Raw genomic sequence first — 21509 nt, 5'->3', positions numbered from 1 at the left:
TGTCATTGTCTTCCAGAGAAGATTCTGCTTCAATCAAATTCAAACTAGATCTTTGAAGGGATGAATAGTTCCTAGAAAATCTTTGTATACTAAGGAGTCCTTCAATCCTTCAGCTCAAAAACCCAAGGGACCACTATAATAACAACTCTTAAGACCCCAGGCTGCAAGGCTTTGAACATCATTGAACAAATGTTTTGTACCAGATTTTTGTTTGAGAGAGGCATACAAGGATAGTGTTTCCTCACAAAAAAGCAACACATATTTCCCTTTGTGCAGCACACATCAAATTAAATGACTGCATTTTGTAATAAATTCATTGTCAGCTTCCTGTGCTGTATATGAGTTGGCTACGGCTTATCGTCACTGCACATACAACAGGAACTCCAGCTGCACCTTCCTTAACTGTACAACCACTGAACAGGGGGACAGGAATTAATACAGAGGACGACATAATATATAAGGATCAGACTGCTTACTTGTGAGAGACTCGAGACCATTGGCTCTAAAGATGTGTAAGTTAATTTATACACAAATCCAGACATCAGTTGTTGAAGAGCTCTGGTTTTGTTCTGTGCTGGTAAACTACCACCCTGAATCCAAGGCACTTTGTTGAGAAGAGTTAAGAGTTTCCTATTTTCAGCCTGTGCATAGGGAGCATATGGTTTGAAAACCTACTCGGCATCCCTGAGCAGAAGCAACACCCATTGCCATAGGAACCTGCAGAAAACAATGGACGGGGACCAGCTTTGTAGAACTGAGACGAAGGAGAAGGTATGTGAATCAAAAGGAGGGAATTGGACAGACACAGTTCCTGGCTTGCATCCAGCTCTGCGAACAGTTACAGAATATTCGTGGTAAAAATCTCCTTTTAGTACTTAATGCTGATCAAGAAGTAAATCAAGACAAGGTTACAGCATCCTACAATGTTACTGTGTGAGATATTGGTGTAGCATACTGTTGTTAGTGTATCTCACAGTGGCAGTGTATGTATTCTGAATGCCAGCAAATCCTGTATCGTGCAAGTATGTATTCCAGACTGAGCATATCCATGTTATTAGGTAAAGCATGCAAAAGCATATTTGATGACTTGATCCGCACATTACTGTGTCTGAGTTGTTGGTATATTCCACATTGTTATGGTACCTGATGCTGTAATATGGCAACTTGCATCAGTAGTACACACTTGTCTGTGAGTCAGAAAGTTGTGGGTTGTAGTCCCTGCATTGTTAGATGTGCCATCTTTCAGATGGATGCAAAACAAAAGCTTTGTCTTTCTCTTCAAATCAAGCTGAAATATCCCAATTTCAAAGGATAATGTGGAATTTTGTGATCTCATGGTTACCTGTTGATTATCAACAAACTCAACTGTCTCATTTCTCTGTGTGGGATCCTGTGGCTTTCATGCTGGCTGCTGTGTTTTCCTACAGCACAACATTGACTATATTTCGAAAGTCTTTCATTATCTGAAGTGTTTTGGAGTATTCTTCTACACTTGAAATCTTATTGGCATAGAATGCTAGGGCTGAGTCTTGGGAAATGGGATTAGTATAGATGTGTACTTAGAACCATAGAACAATACAGGCCCTTTGGGCCACCATGTTGTGCTGACCTTTAAACCACGCCTATAACATCTAACCCCTTCCTCCCACATATCCCCTATTTTAAATTCTCCATATGCTTATCTAACAATTTCTTGAACTTGACCAACGTATCTGCCTCCACCACCACCCCAGGCAGCGCATTCCATGCACCTCCCTCTGACATCTCCCTTGAACTTCCACCCATTACCTTAAAGCCATGCCCTCTTGTATTGAGCATTGGTGCCCTGGGAAAGAGGCATTGGCTGTCTACTCTATTTATTCCTCTTAATATTTGGATACCTCTATCATGGCTCCCCTCATCCTCCTCCTCTCCAAAGAGTAAAGCCCTAGCTCCCTTAGTCTCTCCTCATAATCCATACTATCCAATCTAGGCAGCATCCTGGTAAATCTCCTCTGCACCTTTTCCAATGCTTCCACATCCTTCCTATAATGAGGCGACCAGAACTGGACACAGTAACTCCAAGTGTGGTCTAACCAGAGTTTGTAGAGCCGCATCATTGCCTCGCGGCTCTTCACTCAATCCCACCTTATGAAAGCTAACACCCCATAAGCTTTATTAACAACCCTATCCACCTGTGAGGCAACTTCCAGTGATCTGTGGATATGAACCCCAGATCCCTCTGCTTGATGGCTAGCATAGCAAGGTGGGCAGAAGGGTCTGCTTCAGTGCTGTATGACTCTGACTCTAAATACAAATTCATTTTCTGTTACTACTTCCCACACTATTTCTGTATCCTATGCTGTCACTGTATATGTGATGTTACATTATCTTACCTCATTGTAATATCCTCCACTCAACCATTTGCTCTTCTCCAACTTCCCTGCTACCTAGGCTAACTTGTTTTCTCTTTTTCTCGGGTCTGATGAAGGGTGTCAGACCTGAAACATCAACTGTTTCTCTTTCTATAGATGCTGTCTGACCTGCTGAGCTCTTCCAGCATTTTCTGTTTTTATTGCAATATCCTGTACTGCTGCTGTATTCTCGTCGTATCCTGCACAGCTAAAATTTATTATTCGTTCATTGCACCACAGATTTCCTGGGTTGTTCTGAACCTCATTTATGTAATCTCATATTCTCCTGCAAGTTGCATTCTGTTACTATATCTTGTTCTTTTAAGTGTTTCACACTGTAAACATTTCACATGCTGTTACATATCTTGCAATGTCTCAAGTGGTTACCACTTCTTTTTATTCCGACATCATCTGTAGTTTCTCTATCTGCACTGTGTGAGATCAGTATTTGAAATGAGGGCTATTTCAGTCTTAGCATTGAGTCACACAGGTTTCTGCACATGTTAGGGGTGCTTCTGCAAAGCATGAGCATATGATTGCAGCATGAGTCTGTGTACCCAACTGCTGTATTTTGCTGCATTGTACAACTATAAATGTGAGTTAGCTCTTGGCAAGGGGAGATATTAGTCACTCACCCCATTTATACAAGTGCAAATAACTGTATAACTTATTCTCTGCAGGTGTTGAATTTTCCTGGCATTGGGAATTGTGCTCCAGGCACACTCCAAGAACAGCATGGTTACAAAAATGTACGTTGATGCTGTTAACCCTTGTGATGTTGGTGGGAGTGGGGAGAGGATTGTCTAATATTCAACTGAGACTGGAAATAGGCATCTTTAGAGAGTAAGAAACACAAGTGGAATAGAATGCTGAGATTATTGGTTTAGTATTCATCTACCATAGTTAGAATGGACATGAAGAGGATGTTTCCAGTAGTGGGAGAGTGTAGGATCGGAGGGCACAGCCTCCAAATAGAAGGACATCCCTTTGGAACAGAGATGAGGAGAAATTTCTTTGGCCAGAGGGGGGTGAATCTGTGGAATTCATTGCCATAGATGGGTGTGGAGGCCAAGTCATTGGGTATATTTAAAGCCGAGGTTGATAGGTTCTTGATTAGTAAGGGTGTCAAAAGTTACAGGGAGAGGCAGGAGAATGGGGTTGAAAGGCGAAATAAATCAGCCATGATCGAATGGCCTGATTGTGTCCCTATGTCTTATGGTTAGGGAGGCCTGACTTTACAGTAGCCTAAAGATCTTTGGGTTTGGAAGTTAAGTATTAAACTTAACACCAGGGAGGGACCAAAACATATTATAAAGAAGATATTTAAGCACTGGAAAATGTGCAGAAGAGATCTACATGGATAATACCAGAAAAAGCTTAAAAGACTTCAGCTCTTAGAAAAGGGAAGGGGGATAACTTGAAAGAGGTCTTTAAAACCATGAGCACATTTGATAGGGTCAGACAGATTAATTCCACTTGCAGAGGAGTCCAAATTAGAGATCATAAATCCAACAAGAAATCGGTAGGATTTCCTTCACCCAGATAGTTGAGAATGTGGAACCTGACACTCACACAGCTGTTGATGTGAATAAGGAGAAGCTAAATAAGTAAATGAGAGAGAAAGGGATAGGAGTTGTTTAAGCTGATTGGATTAAATAAAGGAAAGGATGTTCATATGGAGCATGAACAAGGTAAACAGACCAGTTTGGGCTGAATGACCTATTACTGAGCTGTAAATTACGTGAAAGATGTACAATGTTTTCAGTGTTTTCTGCTGGCTTCTAAATTACTGACAGATTTACCAGCTTTTGTATCCTTTATGACACATCTATATTACTCAGGCCACCTCCATTATATAGTCTCAGATTTAAAGAGTTCTGGTTTCAATAAATGCAATCCTTAATTAAGAAAACATGCCGGCTATTCCTTACCTGGGCTGTCTATCAGCTCAACAAGAAGCCAGTCAGCTCTGAGCTATAGATGGAGGGTGAGAGTTGTGCTACTTGATCTTGATGCAAATCTGTTTCCACTTCCCTTAAGATCTAATTCATCAGGAGCCAGAAACTTGTTGGCCTGCAGCTCCAACTTTGCTCGGGCTGTGTAAAGTATGATCCTGACAAAGTGGAGGCTTTTCTCGTTTACTTTCTGCAAAAAGGAAGGCAGTTAATATTTCGTTAATTCACATCTCAGTACAGGAACATCCTCACTTCCCTTATGCTTGAGAGCATCTGTGAATGCATGACATCCTTTCTTGTGCTGCCTTTCAGGGTTTGCTGGGTTTGTGTCTACGCCCACAGGTCACTGATGATGCATGCAATGGGAAAGCAGTGCTGAAATCTATACCTGTGAGTAGAAAGCCTTGCAGAATTAACAGCTAGACTGAAATTGAATCTATGAGATAGCTGTCAAATGTCCATTTTAGCCATTGGAGGTTTGTGAGATGTTTGATTTATAATTATTGCTGGTTTCTTTTCAGATATCTACATTGAAACACAATGGCCTTCTACAGTCTCTTACAGCTGGTGGGGATGAGCAGAAACATGAAGGCAAGTCCTTTGTTCTAAAGTCTGATACAGGAGATAGGTGTTGGTTTTTGTGAAGATTAATTTAATCAGAAACTTCACTTCCCTAACGTGCCAACCTGAGTTACGTTCTTTCAGCATGAGCTCGGGAAAGATGTTTGGTCCTTGCTGGAATGGAAGCAAGCTAGTTGGAGTGCTGGTAGTGAAGTGAGTGAGAAGGGTGAGTGGTGTTGCTTAACTTAACAAGTTGCTGTGTTATGTATGTGGACAGTGCTGAGAGGAGTCAGAAAAGTTGCCTAGATTTCCTCTAGTTTACTTGCATTTTCAAGATGGTTTCTTGGTCTCCTAGAATATTACATGGTTTTACATGGGCAGGCTGTATATGGTGATACACCAGCCATTGAAGTTGTTTGACCCAGGCTGATTGGGCTGTTAGCGTTTCTTTACTGTCCGTCATTGTCATATGTTTCTTGTGATTTATTGATATTATTTTAGAAACAAGAAGGAATTGAATGATGCTGAGATTATAGTTGTAAGTACACTGCTAAAAGTTGTTGGTTCAGACATTGTGTTTGAAGTAATATAGGGGAGGTTGTTGTTGGACGATGATTTAAAGAAAAGTATTTAGACTACACATAAAGTCTGAAATGGGAAGAAACTGCTCTTGTGTACTCCAAAAGGAAGGCTTTGACTAGAGAAAGGAAAGAGGTTACACACACTTGTCCTGATGCAGGGTTTCAACCCAAAACTTTGACAATTCCTTCCAAGATGCTGCTCGACTCACTGAATTCGTCCAGCAGATTGTTCGTTGCTCCAGTTTCCAGCATCTGCCTGACTGTGACTCTTGTTTTTATCCAGCAGAGGTGACTTTGGAGGTGTTGCAGGCAGAGGCAGAATGGGAAGCTTTGGAAACAGCACAAAGAGGTGAGACACCACTTTCTTTAGGTTGCTTCTGCCTTCAGTCAGAATGGAAGCTGGTCCTTGCCACTGCAGTCTACAATTATTAGAAGTTATCTCTTTAAATGTTTATTTAAATGAAAAGCAACCATTCTGTTTAGATAGCACAGCTTGCAATAGATTGATTTATTTAAATAAAAGGTCTTTAGATTATTTTTAAAGCAGTTCATGGTTGTGAGCTCAGAAGTCACTAAAAAAACAGATGTGACGGAAAATCATCATGTCTCTTTCGCAAGCTCTGATGGAAAAAAGAGGAACCTTAACCTCATAACTTTAAGTGAATCGGGTTGATTAAAATGTTCAAATTCAGTCAAGGCTCCCTGTAACACTTGAGTAGAAACAAGTTTGGGAGTATTTATAAACCTGAGAGAACCCACTGGGGAGGGGTGGAGGCACTGCCAGCAGCACTGTGCATGTTGGCACAGTTCCAGGATTATGGGAGTGATGCAGTAATAACTCCTGTTCATTTCCAGTCTTTCTGTAAATGAGAAGAGTTTTGCACAGTGGAGTTTGCTGTAGAAAAATAAGTTAGGCAGGTAGGGTCAGTTATTCTTCAGTAAACAGGAAATCCTTGGCAGAGACCACATCTTTCATTGCAAACCTAACTCATTAACTATATATTACATATCTCTATTTAATTGATTTAGCTTTTCACAGATACCACATTCACACAAGGTTGCTGGGTCAATGAAGTTGTTTCTTCATCACAGGGGACTGATTCCACCTGTAAGAATTACCCAACATTTCTTTCAGTGAAACGTGGGCTAATTTTTTGCATTTGGATATGCATTTCATTCCTGCTGAGTCAAATAAATGTATGTGGAGTGACTATTTCATTTCTGTTTTGAAACCTTTTATAATAGAAAGCTAATATTGTGCACATGGTCAATAGAATGTAGGGAAACATACAGCCAGCTCAGGAGTGATTGGGCCTTTGCATACACATGCAGTACACTTTTACTGGCTGAGTGATTTTTATTTTGATTTCAGAATTGCCATTGGAGGAACGGGAAGGTAAGAATTTCCCTGCATAGGTGCATGCTGTTTTTCAGTAGATTAATGAGATTCAGTATTAAGACTGACTAAAAGAAGAGTTTGAATTTTGTTTTGTGTGAAACATCAGTGGGTTAGTTGCACATAAGGCTCTTCTCTACCCTTGTAGGTCCAAATGACATCACAGGATGCACTCTACTCATCTCCTTTAATGAAGCACTTCAGCATTTTCAAACAGCGGATCTCTATGAGTACAGGGTAAGCACAGAGAGGAAGAAAGAAACTTAGCACACAATACTCATTCTTTCATTTAGATGTTTTGTTCGGTTAAGAAAATTACTTTTGTGTGCTTTTTATATGCTGTGGTTTCTTTCATTATAATAAGCCTCTGATGGATTCCATGATTGTGGCTATCATACCTCTTATCAACTATTGTGTACTGACAGAATCAAGGCTCCTTTTAGGGCACAGAAATCCATGACATTATGGAAGAATCTGATGTGAGGCTATTGCTGTTTGCAGGTCATAATTGTTACTGAGAAGGGTAGTTCTAGTGTTCTGACAGTCATTGGAACCAAGCTGTGTGTAAACAAAGTTGTATTTGTATACCCATGTTAAGACATCAACCTGTGCTGATGTGCTTCGTGGCCAATCATACTAAAGGTAGTTATTGCTAAAATTTAAGAAAATGTGTTGGCCAATTGGTGCACAGCAAGCAACAATATGATAATGACCAAATAATCTGTGTTGATGATATTGGCTGAGGCATGACATCACTGGATGCAGCCTGTTCATTATATTCATTGAAGGGATAAATAACCAGGTGACTTAGAGAATATCTCTGCTTCTTTTCCACTAGTGCCCTGGGGTCTCATCTTCCCACCTGGGGGTAAAGAGGACTTCAGGTGAATGCCTCATCAAAAAGACGTACTCTCATAGTGCACACTCCATCACTACTGCACTGGATAGCTGGGCTAGATTATTCCGTCCTTTGTCTTGTGAACATTCACAATGAACAAGTTGGCTGTCAAGGAACATTAGGATAGAATTCAAATAAACTGCAAAGTTGTGTTGACATCTTGAAGAGGCATCATAAGAAGGGTGCTTCTAAAATTTAATAAACGATATGGACAGGCAGGCAGATAAACTAAATGATAGCTTGAGAGTGGATATGATTTAAGAAGTTTTTTTAAGGAGAATGAAAGTAGAAAAATCACCAGGTATCAGTAGTGAATGCAGAATACAGGAGGAGACTGGGGAGGAGAAGGTACAGACTTGCATGATAATATGCCAAAAGTCTTTGGAATAATTTTAATTGTGCCAAAAGATTGTTGATGGCAAATATTATGTTCCCTTGAAAAGTTGCTTAGTATAGATATCAGCAAACATGTGCTGATGGTCTTTTCTCAGCTCCAGTTTTAAAACTGTGGACCTTTGCAGGATGGAAGAGTGGGTCATATATGATTCGTTGGGTCTGTGGACCTTTTCTTTCTCCCCCCCCCCCCCCCCCCCCCCCCCCCCCCCAGGCAGTGAGCTTAATACTGACTTGCACTTGTGGAAATACTGCTGATTTCATGACCTGTTTATAAAGGAATTGAATGATATGTGATTATGAAGCAACTAGGGCTGATCAGGATAACTTAAGGCAAAGGCGGTTAAATACTGCATGGACCACCTTAAATATTACACTGATGCCCTGAGGACTTTGCTCCTCCTCGAGGGAAGAATGCTCGGATACGTAAGGCATAAATTGATTAGGGAAATGATACATATTTGAACTTAGTCGAGGGAGGTTGCTCAAGACTTGAGTTATCATCAAGTTCAGGGCAAGTTTCAGCTGTGATGGCATCTGGAACTTGTCAGGTGTTTGTGGGATTCAGAGGGTTTGGGATAAAGGGTGGAATATTCCAAATGTGGCAACATCTATGGTTTCTATGGGGAACATTCCTGGCCATTTTTCTTTGTACTTGCAGAAGAACATACAGCCAACTGTACGTAGGACAGGGCTTTCTGCCATCACCCATTTTCTCTTTGGCCCTCCACGTTTGCACAAGGAGTTGCAGGAAGAGCGGGATCTGGTATTTGCGATTGGCCAGTGTGAGTACAGCAAGCAGTACATTTGCATATGAAAGAAAGGGACCTTTCCTCTACTACATTGAATATTTTAGTATGAAGCACATACATGATACTGAGTGTTTTATTTGTTAAACAGTCATAGCTTAACTCTCTATAGGTTTTACTTTGTACCTGAAAATCATTTCTATTTTGCTGTGTATTGTAAGAAATTTTATTTGCAATCCATAATAATATGCTGTATAAGAAATATTAAGGACTAACTTCTAGGTAACCAGTGCTGGATTAGCAGATACGAGTAGGTATCAAGCCCTGGAAGTATCTTGCATCACTGGATGGTTACTTGTTCGTAGGATCATTTGTTTCAATTGTGAGCATCCAGAGGTTAAAAATGTTACTGAACTTTAAGTGGAGCTTCTAATGAAGGACTAAGTATTCCACATTGTGTATTTTTTTTATGACTATTAACATTGTTAAACTGTACTAGGTGCTAATATGTTTTTATGATGCAGGCTCCCTGGACAACAATCAGAAAGTTCACATTCGGGTTTTGCAGACAATTTACAAAAAACTGACAGGGGCAAAATTTGACTGTGCACGATATGGCTCACACTGGGAACAATTGGGATTTCAAGGTAAAAGGAAGAAACAAACTGCTTTAAATGATGCAAGCTGCAGTGTTTCCAGTGAGATTTGGGCTGGGTGTTTAATAAGGAATGGTATCACTAAGTACTAACCCAGGGTTGGGATATATAGAAGTTTAAACTCCAATAATACACTAAGCAAAGACCTGCAACTGTGCAATTTTTCTGGCAGCATTACGTGTGTTAGTGTGGTGTAAGAGACTGCAACAGTGGGGCTGAGCAGTGTAACAATGAGAATACTGTAAACAGCAGCTTTAAGTATTGACGTGCAGTGTGGTCGGAACTTGTATTGAAGTTGGGTGTGTGGCTGTGTAAAACTGGCTGTGTTATGAGTTAAGGTGTGCTGCTGCTTTAAGATCTCAAGTCAGTTCAAACTGTGCCTAACAAAATTGAGGAAAATACTGACATAGCCGTACGTTTGTGAAGCAATTTATTTTTTTTCTGTTATCTGTTACTAGGTACAGATCCAGGGACTGACCTGCGTGGGACAGGATTCCTTGGCCTGATGCATACATTATATATGGTGATGGACCTGCAGACTCTTCCTTTGGCTCGTGATATCTACAAACTGTCACACCATCCGACACAAGTTAGTTAATGCTCGCACATTTTAACAGCTTAAAATTCAGTGGATAAAGAGCTAGAAGTTGCAGTGCTCATAAGAAATGCATGTTAACGTTGCACAAGGGACTCTACCAGGTTTCCTCATGGGTGTGATTTTTTTTTCATGAGCCCAAGCGAAGTAGACCAGGCCACTGCATACTTGAATACATACAAAAACATTTCCTCTGCCCTCTCACCATTGTGGAGAATGTTTTGGGGGCTGGATTGGAGTGGAGCTGGATGGGAAGATGGATGATTGGGAGTAAGGACCAGGGGAGAGCATGGGGAATGGATCTTGGTGTAGGAATGTGGCAGCAGAGGAGCAGATCTAGGGTAGGTGGGGGAAGAGCTTGTTACCCAGGTATCAGTGGACCCTTTAACCTCAGGACAGGCCTCAGCAACCCTTCCACCAACCCCCCCCCCCCCCCCCCCACCCCTTAAGACCCCCTGTTCTGTTTGAGGCCCGTGCTGTTTGAGGACTTTGCATGCACAATAGAATTTTTGTGTGAGCCATCGGAATGAGCATGGTATGGTATTTGAAGTAATTGAACAATGACCAAGTGTATATACTCCTCAGATACACAGAGATCACTAATAGAATGCAAATTGCTTAAATCTTAAAATATTCCCTCGCAAAAAACATAAAATTGTTGGCCAAAGCCTGTTCTGTATTTTATCTCAGCATACCGAAGCAAGCTTAATGAATGGAATTTGTTGTAGACTTGTCAGCACAGTTGGAAAAAGTCAGAAGTAAAAGAAATTAAAGAAAATAAAACAGTGTTGGATTCTGTTGCTGTATTGACTGAAACTGGGACTTGGAATTGGGTTATCGCCCTGTGAGTTCTTAATCTTTGCAAAGCTGCTGTGCAGTGATTTAGTGCTTCTATATATTGAGAGGAATCTGGGGCTGTTCACCGCCAACCATGGTTTTTGCTTTATGATGTTGGTTGCTGAAGGATGTATCTCTGGTCTTTTGTCCAGGTGTTCAAGTTACTTGGATGAATGCTTGTTCAGTACAGGCCATTCATTGTTCATAGATAGGGTGCGGTAGTTTTATATAACAGTAACAGCTTCTACATTATTTTACATTTTTGCAAGTATGTTTGCACCAGATCTGCACATTAAACTTAATGCACAAATACTTTAGCAAGTGAACCATTGATTTTAATTTCTACTCAGTGTGAATAATCCATTGCTAGCCAAATGCACCCATTAAAGTTTTTAATGTGGTGTTTAGAACAAGAAGTTTTGGTAAGCAATTTTACAGAACTCTGTGTCTCTGTTGCTGTACTTGCCATTCCTGGCCTGTTGACTAATACAGGAGGGTAATTGTAAAAGCTGCTGCATTTGGTTAGTACTCAAGACCAGGGAAGGAATTTTTGCTACCATCCAGTGATTTCTGCTGGAAGGTACCTGTGGCCATCAAGTGAGAAGACTGAGGTTTGCTGTGGTACTCTGCATAGCTAGTTGCTCTCTCAGCAGTCAGTGGCCAGGCTGAGATATTTCTTATTTCAAAATATACTTTATTCGTAATATATACACAGCAATTACACTTGGCAAGTGTCTTTAAACATTCATTATTTCATCAATTCAATACATTCACTTGCAATGTGTCAATGCCACTCCTTAGGCAATGCACCCATGAAGAGTTTGAGAGGCTGTTACACAAAGCCCAGCCCTGCAATGTCCATAGAGAAAGACTACTTGTTTTGGTGAGGTGCTGGAGGGCGCTCACTGCCTGTGGACCAGAAGCCACAGAAAGAAATAGCACCTTTAGGAAAGGAGAGAGAGCAAAGTTTTAAATTCTGCAGTTTCTAAATATTTATATTTTGTTGGAGTGACACATTTGTTGTATACAGGGCTGGTGTTTTAGAATTATAACAATTCCAAATGTAACATGTGAATTGGGAGCAGGAGTATGCTATTCAGTTCCTCAAGCTTGCACCGCCATACAGTAAGATCACGGCTGATCTAACTGTAACTTCAACTCCATATCTCATCTACCTACAGTGACCTTTTACCCCCTTGCTCATCAATAATCGATCTACCAATACCTTAAAAATATTCACTCTCCTTGCACCACCTTTTTGTGGAAGAGTTTCAAAGACTCACGACCCTTGAAGAGAAAAGATTCTGTCTCATCCTTGTCTTCTGAGCAGCCCTTTATTTTTAAACAGTTGCCCCCTAGTTCTAGATTCTCCCTCAAGAGGAAACACGCTCTCCACATCCACCCTTTCTAGACCTATCAGGGTCTTCTACGTTTCAACTGAGTTCCCTCTCATTCTTCTAAACTCAAGCAGATACAAGCCTCACCTATCCTGTCATTCCTCATAAATAGGCCCCTCCTTCTGCGTACTAATCTAGTAAACCTTAAACTACTAATACGTTGTATTCTTCCTTAAATAAGGAGATCAGTACTACAGATGTGGTCTCACTGATGCCCTATATGACTGAAGCATAACCCTCCTACTCTTGTTTTCAATTTCCCTAGTATTAAAAATAACATTCTGTTAGCTTTCCCAATTATTTGCACATCAGCAAACTAGCCTTTTGTGAATCATGCACTCGGATATGCAGATTCCTCTGTATTTCAGTTCTAAAATCTCTCACCATTTAGATTATATACTTTTTATTTTTTCTGGCCAAAATGGAAAATTTCACATTTTCCTACATTGTCCTCCATTTCCAAATCTTTTCCCACTCACCTAACCTTTCTATATTTCTCTGTGGTCTCCTTATGTCCTTTCCACAGCTTACTTTTCTGCTTTACTGGTAACATTGGCAATCGTACCTTTGGTGCCAGCATCGACGTCAAATGAGTTAGAAAATGTTGAGGGCCCAGCATCCAACTGTATGCCACATGACTTCTTACATCTTGCCAACCAGATAGAGACTCATTTATGCCTACTATTTTTCCTGTTAGCCATCTGATATTTTACCCATGCCAATATGTTACCTCCTACACCACGAACTTTTACTTACTGCAATTGCACACCTGGAACAACTGGAAAACTACAGTAAATAACAAAATTCTAGTTAAGTACAATGGGATTTTTCCTATAACAAGTCTGCACGTGAACATCTTGGAATTTCTTTTAGATGGTGAAAGTCTTGATTTTTCTTTTAGTATTAGGACTTGTTTCAATTACATACTTCCATGAGATTGAATAAAATTACCATACAACTTTTTGAACAAATATCATTCAGACCCATTTTGATCTTTATGTTGGTGAGAGAATTAATGATCATATTGCTTGCTCAGTCAATGTTCTGCAAGTATATCCTCCATAGAGTGTTGTTCTGACAGTTTTGCTTTTTATTTCAGAATTTCCCTTTCTGTCTAATGTCCATTAATATCACCAGAATCGCTATCCAGGCTCTGAGGGAAGAATGTCTATCCAAGTAGGTGACTAGAACATGATGTTACTTTAACCTGGTCATTGACTGAGGTAGTTCAGAAGACAAACCTAAGAAGAAAGGAAAAATATTCTCTCAGGGAGCAGATTAAATATTTCTTCATCCTCCATATCATCCCAAATAAATAAACCATTGGGACCATAAACATTAAGATTTATAATTTGAGAATCACCAAGTGTTAGCATTTTTTTTAAAGAGTAATTGTATTTCAGGAAGTAATCTGTTGACTCTCAATTTGTGCATTGGTTATAAACTTTCTTCAACCAATGAGGAATATATCCTGCACTCCCCACCCTCCAGGCATTCTGGCTGCAGTGGGCTTCCCTTTCCAAAAGCTAGATGATGAGGCACAGGCAACTCCCAGAGACACAGTCACCAGTCTCTGCCCCAGTATGGGTGACTGGTTGCCTGACTGCCTGGATGGTACATTGGGAAGGACTGGAGACGAGGATAGAGGCAAAAAAAGTGAAAGATTCAGCTATACTGTGCTCTGAAAGAGGATTATAGGCCTGTAAAGTTTTGGATATGCTGTACATAGTTTGTGTTTTGTGGCAGAGAGTGTAATCGAAGACAGCAAGTGATTGGCGTCCTTAATGATTTCTACGTGGCAGCATTCCTGCATCTTTATCAGATTTGGAAAACACAGCACAAAACCATCTCTGATTCAGGATTTGTTCTTAAAGGTGAGAAATTTGATGCATTTTTTGTGAAATCATTTGGAATCCTGTTTATGCATAAAATGGTTTCAGAAGCGTAAGACTGTAAAACATTCAACTGCCCATAAGAGAGGTGTGAGAAACCAAGGTAAGGGTGAAGAACTGTCTTCAAAAAATATGAAAAATATTTTTGCCCAACCTACTCCAGTGCACCAGAACTAACCTCAATTAATACAGCAAGACTGAAATGAAACCTATATCTTTTGACAGCATCTTTTGAATCTCTCTGAAATTCCACTTCAACTTTCACTATTTTGTGAATACAAAATATCTTTCCTCTTTCTTTGCAGAGGTTGAAACATTTGCCAAAAAGAATCCAAAGCAACTGCTGAAAAAGTTGGAAACGTACTTGATGGAGCGTCAGAATGGGATGGTCCTGCCCACGGACAAGGTGTCCCTAACTAGCAACCATGCTGGGATGAGGCCAAAACCCACATCTGCTGCCAACACCAAAGAGATGAACTTTATGGGCGTGTGTGAGCTGGAGCCAGAACCTGAGGGTGAGGTGCGGCTAATCTGAAACTACGCGTATGTGATGGAAGTTGAGAAAGATGATCGACATCACGTGGCAGGAATGTGACATCTGAAAGTTTCACTATTATGGCATGCACTACTCAAGTACTGGACATTATTCTACGCTGGCATTAACCATACACAACAACATCAGTGCAGTAGAACCTCAGCTTCCCCTAATAACAGTGGCTTGCAAATGTGTAATTGTTGTAGGCTTGCTGTATTAGCTCATATATTCAGTGCTGCTCTAGCTTGAACACTCAAGTGCTGTTTCCAGATAATGCTAGCACAAAGAAGCTTTCTGCTACCTTTCAAAACTGTTCCTCCATTGGAACATTACCCTACTCAGGAGAGGAGAACATATTTGTTCCTTTTAACAGTGATGCGGTCTGTGCTGGGCATAGTTTGAACTCTACTTTTTAAGTGACACTAATTAGCTTTAATTCTGAATTAGTGCTGTCAGTAACAAAACAGAGAAAGCTTAAAGATGCAATACCATTGTATCTGTATTCTGGTTGGGCAAAATGATTTTGGTTCATATCATTCAGTTGAATGAGAGGATTCTTATTTCAAGGTGGCTCTCTCTTACCCTGATTTTTTTTTTAAAATCTTAACCACACAAGCTAGTTGATTTAAGTATCTGATGTAATGAAAAGACATGTAATACCTGACAGCCCTACATGGTTCTACAGTTTCCTCACTCTGTAGTACTTGTTCAGACAATAAGTCTTGGGCCAGGCACCAAATAGAAGATGGATTCTGAATGAGCTGAAAACTTGTTCAAACCCATGAAAGTGTTAGAATTTCATGTAAAGTCCAATTAATAATTGCAAGTGACAGGCTAGTTGCATTTTAGATAATCCTGCATATGGTCCAATCTTTGAGTATTTTTTTCAACTTTATATTTTATACCTTCACATTTATTTAAAAGCAAACTATTCAGCTGTGCACAGTGTTGATCCTTGTGTGGCTTTTATCCATTTGTTTTTTGGTATAACATTCCCCTCCTTCAACACTTGTGAGTACTAGATCAGACAGATAGAAAGTCCACCATCCTGTGTAATTGTTGATCAGTTTATGGTACCGGTAATGTTGGAACTTCCAAGAAATTTCTTGTTAGCTTCGTTTTTATTGTGTATGTATTTTAATATGTTTTAAATGTATTCTTAAACTGGACTATTAGGTAATCAGAAACATTTAATTGTGGCTTGTTAAAAATTGTTAATTGAAGAACCTTCAATGATCTGTACCTCTGGAGTGGTTGAGGTTGAATTCCAGCTGCAGCTCTTGTTTCACTACTATAGCATCTGACAAGTTGCAATACTTTTGATTAGCAGTAAATGCAGCCGTTCAGTATAGATTATGGAGGTATGCAGTACTTTGTTGAAATTTTTTGTGGGATGTTTGATGTTTTGAGGAGAAAAGAATTTTTGTCTAATTCTTCTGAATTTAGATTCAAAGTTTATGGATTATTTGTCCTCGAACACTGCAAGGCTTTTAAACGTATCAGCGTTTGTTGTTTCTACCATGAAGTCATTCACAGGAAATTACAAGGCAGCAGATTGCTGCATATAATTTGCCAAAACACGAAGATCTGTGTTGATAAAACTTGAGTAAAGACAGACAAATTCTGCACGTTAGCAATTCTCAGTCTTATGGTGCACATTGAGGATCCTCAGCAAATCTTAGTAAACTAATCTGGACTAAGCTAAAGGAGAAGTAGGCATCACAAACTGGTGAAATAGAATGAGACTGTGGGATCCCTCTGTGCTGGTTATTACTTGGTCAAGAAAACAGGTCAATTTGCTTTTCCCTTGACTGGATGTACAAAGTGAACAGCCATTTGTAGATGCTAATTCCCAATAGGCCTACAGTTCATTCCACCGCCTTATATTGAGGTCAGTATTGGAAACTCGCCATGTAGTGATCATGTGCTCTTGCCCAACATTATTCTTGCAGTTTAATGTACCACCAGGCGCATGAGTTGCAGTTAACTAATATGAAAATATATAGCTAGTGGTCGGCTTGGATATCTTTTAACTGCTTAAAACCAGAATACACTGTTTTCCTCATTTTTCATTCAGGAGAGAGACATCATAGAGTTGTGAGGAACTTAAAATCAGTTGTCATTGAACATGTCTGATCAATGTAGAGGAGCAAACAATACAGCCATTGAATTAAGCCAGAGGAACTGGTGGTTAAACTACCTTGGTTCCTTTAGCTCAAGTGTTGCTTTTGATCTTATCTCCAAGACGTTCTAGTGCTGGAGGTAGTGTGGGGTAGAACGATCAATCTGAGCCTGTTGTTGGAGTTGAACAGAGAAAGTGCTGGAAATGTTGATGTCAAGCAGTATCTGTGGAGAGACTTAAGACTGGTTGATGACCTTCCATCAAAACTGCTGTTGGAATTATAAACTATGTGGACAGGCTGGACAAACAAAGTCTTGTAGAGTATATAAAAAAAATTAATAGTATGGAAATGGTCAGTCCTAAAGTTTAAACTAAATTGTGAACATAGAATAAGGAAACAACATAAAGCTAGTTAAAGGCAGGTTTGGAACTAGTCACAAAGTGCTTGATCACACAAAGAGACTGACATATAGAAGAGATTTTTAGAAACGGCAGTAGAGTTGAGAATTGTCCCGGCATTTAAGAATTAAATGCTGCAGTAGACATTTGAGGGTGATTCAGGATGAATGACCAAGATGGATCAAGTGGCCTTCCTCACCAGCAGTTATTTTGTAATTGGGTACCACCTTCTGGTTAATGGACAAGTTTCATTCAAACGGCACAGTGAAGTGCAAGATTTTGTGAAATTTTCAATCTTGTGACACAGATATTCTGTGTCTTACATGTGATGGCCTAATGTGCAAATCTTGATTAATGCAAGTAATCTTCCAAACAAGATAATGAAAGTTTCATGAGCTCTCTAACATGTGGGAAAGGGTGTGTAGGCAGTGGTCTTAATAACATCATTACATGTCAGCCTAGCTACAATTTGTCCTCTGATACTAACAGTACTGTGCACATGCAAGTACCTTTGTGGAATATTGTGTTGCAATGAACAAGTTTTCACATTTGCTTGTGGACTTTAGAGGTGTTGACTTAATGTATCCTGAACTGCCTAATATGTTGTGATGTCACAATATTGTGGCTTGGAAATGAATCCAAATATTTTCCCAATGGATTGGGTAGATTTTGACATTTTCACATGCTATTTCATGTCATTATTCTAAAAGGCCTGAGATCAAAGCAAAACTGAAAGATGTGAAAATTTAAAATAAAACCAGCATATGATGGAAATTCAGTATAGGTCTGTCAGCACCTGTAGTTCCCTTGTCAATAAATAGGTCAGGATTAGGAATATTTTAGATTTATAGAGATACAGCACAGAAACATCTCTTCAGCCCACTAAATCCGTGCTGACCACCTACCACCCACTTGCACTAATTCTACATTTAATCCCATTTGTTTTATTGTCCCCACATTCTCATCAACCCCCAGATTCTATCACTCACCTGCACACCAGGAGCAATTCACAGCAGCCAATTTGCCTACCAACATGCAAGGCTTGGGATGTGGGAGGAAACCAGAGCACCTGGAGGAAACCCATGTGGTCACAGGGAGAACGTGCAAATGCCACGTAGGCAGTTCCCAAGGTCAGGAATGAACAGAGCAATGTTTTATATAAAGTTTCTTTTCTTGCCTTATCCTTACCGGAATCGGTAACTTTTCATTTCTCTACATTCTGTTAATGGCAGTTGAATGAAACATATCCAGTCTGCATTGAAAACACTCAGTTAACCTGCTTTGAACATTTAGGATTCTTTGTGATATGGTAGGCTCTAACTAACTGGGGTTAAGCTGTACAATCAAATAAATGTTATGAAGTGATTCAGAACCATTCTTTACATGAAGTAAAGAATTTTGGAAGTTACTTCATTGTTTTGATTTAGTAAATGGCACTTGAATGACACATACCAACTATACATTGCAAACATATCCATCCTCATTGAAGGATATTCATGCTTATCTTGCAGCTTCTTTGCATTCTCCACACAGCTTACTTTCCTACCCAACTTTGTACCATCAACCTATTTGGATGCATAAGTGTGGTTTTGGTTCAGGATCTCATTCAAACTGTAAATAGCTGTGGCTCAAGAACTGATCTTTGTGATATCCCACCAGCTTTAGCAAGCCAATCCAAAAATGACTTAATATTGTTTCCCCACTCAAGCCACTAGCTCTGCACCCATCTCTTTTTAAGCCCTTGGGTGTAGCCTATTAAATCAAGGGGCTTTGGCTATTAATTCCATTAATTTTTTGAATAAGACTTTGGAGAGGATGCAGGGGAGAGGTTTTGGAATGGTAACAGGGATGTGGAGAGCAGTGTAGCTTTAATAAAAGGTGTTCAAAACTGTGCAGTTAGGTTTGTTCATTGATTAGTAGCAATATTTCAAGCAGTTCTTGAAATTTGTGCATTTTTAAACTTATTTAAATGGAAAATTTCCCTCTAAGATGGGAGTGTACACTCCATGCCAGGCAATCAAAAGCTTTACCTGTGTGAATTTTAAAATGAATGGGAGACTCTAAGACATTGTGCATTGTAAGGTATCCATCTGGGCAAGAAAACAACTATGAGAATGTCAGTAAAGTGGGTGTATGATATGTTTGGAGACATTTAAATTACAGTTACAGCTTTTTATTTTTACAGGCTCTCTCTAGTATGGATATTTTAAGTTCTATAACATAGGTTTGAAGGACGGGTGAGAACCAAACTCTCACTGCAGAGTACACAGCTCTTACTGGTGGCGTTGCTAGGGGAACCATGAACTAACAACACACAAGATGTTTAACAGATAAAATTGTAGTGTATTAAAAAGGCATGAAATTTTGTGAAGGCCTTTGTTACCAATATGTTATATTAATCAAATTTGGTGACAACACTGGAAACAGCTGCACAGGAGATGTTAGAACACCAATGGCTCTGGTTTCCTGGAAGTGTGCTGCTTGGTTGTAGATCCGATCTGCCTACATACTACACACTTCTGTGGACTGGCCCCAGTTTGTGGTGAGGTTGGGCCAATTCAGAGTTTGGGAATTGAGCCCTTACCCACTTTAGTGTTAGAAATAGGTTTTGGATTTGAACAAGTTTGCAGATGGATCCACTGCTCCTTTACTACATTAATTGTCCTGTAATAATTGTGCAGATATGAGATGTATACTGAGGACCTGTGAAGTTCTATCTGAAATCCTTTTACGTGATCTTTTGGGCTGTTGAGGTCACTGCAGGTAGTGTGACTTTGTTTCAAAAGTTTGACATTTTATTGACAAGTCTCATTTATCCTGTAATTTTCTGTTGCTCAAATGCAGGTTAATTGATGTTTTATCTTTAAACAGGATTTCACTAATGAGCACTGTGATTGGCTGTATTCAGGATGTAATATTAGCACTGTGGTTGTACTTGGGATGTCATGGTAACATAAGCACTAAACATCTTTATTTTTGCATCCATTGAATTTTATGTTTTTAAAATAAAAACAAATCTGCTATATGAACTGTTTCACAATCAGTAGCATTACTGCATCACAATAAAGAATAATTTTGGGAATGCTCTTCAGTGGTTATCTTGGAATGGAAAGTTTGATCTTGGCCTGGTTATAGGAAGTGTAGATTCATGCATACTTTATAATCTTCCAATTTAGCATTGAGTTTTTTAAATCTAGATCTTAACCATTGCTCCCATCCTCTCAAGGTCATTTTGCAAACATTTTCAGCTCATCTGGACCTGGTTTCCATGTTTACAGTCATCCATTTTGTCATTTAAACTCTCCTGACCTCCATGCTAAAAAGACCTTCCCCTTCCTTCACTCCCCACAGCCCCCTTTACCCCATGCTGTATGTGCTCCATGCCCAGCATTGTCTGGTTCTGATTAATGGTTAACCTGAAACATTAATTCTGTTTCTCTCTCCACAGATGTCTGATCTCTTCAGTGTTTCTGAATTTTCTATTTTCCTTGATTTCCAGCATGTGTAGTATTTTACTTTTGTTTCTTGGAGCCTTCATTTTGACCTTGCCAGAATGAAGTTTGCACCGCCAGGAAACCTTTTTTTAAAAAAACATAATAAAGTATAGCACAAGAACAGATCCTTTGCCCACCATGTCGCACTGACCATAGTGCCAAATTAAATCCCCTTTTCCTGCATGTTCATGTGTCTGTCAAAATGCCTCTTAAATTTTGCTATGGTATCTGCTTCTAATACCTCATGGCAGTGAGTTCCAAGCACCCACCTCTCCCTCTGTGTTTAAAAAAAACAGCCTTGCAAATCTCCTTTAAACTTCCACCTCTTGCCTTAAAGCTATGCCCTCTAGTATTTGACATTTCCACCCTGGGGTGGATCCTCCCTCCTTCCTTCCCTCCCTCCTTCCCAGCCCCTGACGCTCCAGAGACAACAATCCAAGTTTGTCGAACCTCTCCTCATAGTTAATACACTGCAATTCAGACAACATCCGCGTGAGCAATGCACACAAAATGCTGGAGGAATTCAGCAGGTCAGGCAGCATCTATGGAGAGAAATGAACAGTCGATGTTTTAGGCCAAGACCCTTCATCAGGACTGGAAAGGAAGAGGGCAGAAGCCAGAATAAAAGGGTGGGGGAGGGGGAGAGAAGCATGAAC

General features: G+C 39.8%; 1 protein-coding gene across 1 annotated transcript; it reads left to right on the top strand.

Annotated features, from left to right (window-relative positions):
- Positions 1-210: 210 nt before the first annotated feature.
- elmod3 (ELMO/CED-12 domain containing 3) lies at positions 211-20391 on the top strand. The gene is made up of 13 exons (XM_052041177.1): positions 211-771; positions 3074-3142; positions 4661-4738; positions 4870-4939; positions 5777-5839; positions 6863-6886; positions 7035-7123; positions 8839-8962; positions 9451-9573; positions 10041-10171; positions 13511-13587; positions 14158-14285; positions 14609-20391. Exons 1-13 carry the CDS (start codon positions 730-732, stop codon positions 14836-14838), a joined length of 1248 nt encoding a protein of 415 aa, XP_051897137.1. The 5' UTR covers positions 211-729; the 3' UTR covers positions 14839-20391.
- Positions 20392-21509: the final 1118 nt, after the last annotated feature.

Source organism: Pristis pectinata, chromosome 29, assembly GCF_009764475.1.
Source record: "Pristis pectinata isolate sPriPec2 chromosome 29, sPriPec2.1.pri, whole genome shotgun sequence".
NCBI classification, from domain to species: Eukaryota; Metazoa; Chordata; class Chondrichthyes; order Rhinopristiformes; family Pristidae; genus Pristis; species Pristis pectinata.
The sequence above is the reverse complement of the archived record's forward strand: the minus strand, read 5'-3'. Positions and strand labels throughout refer to the sequence as shown.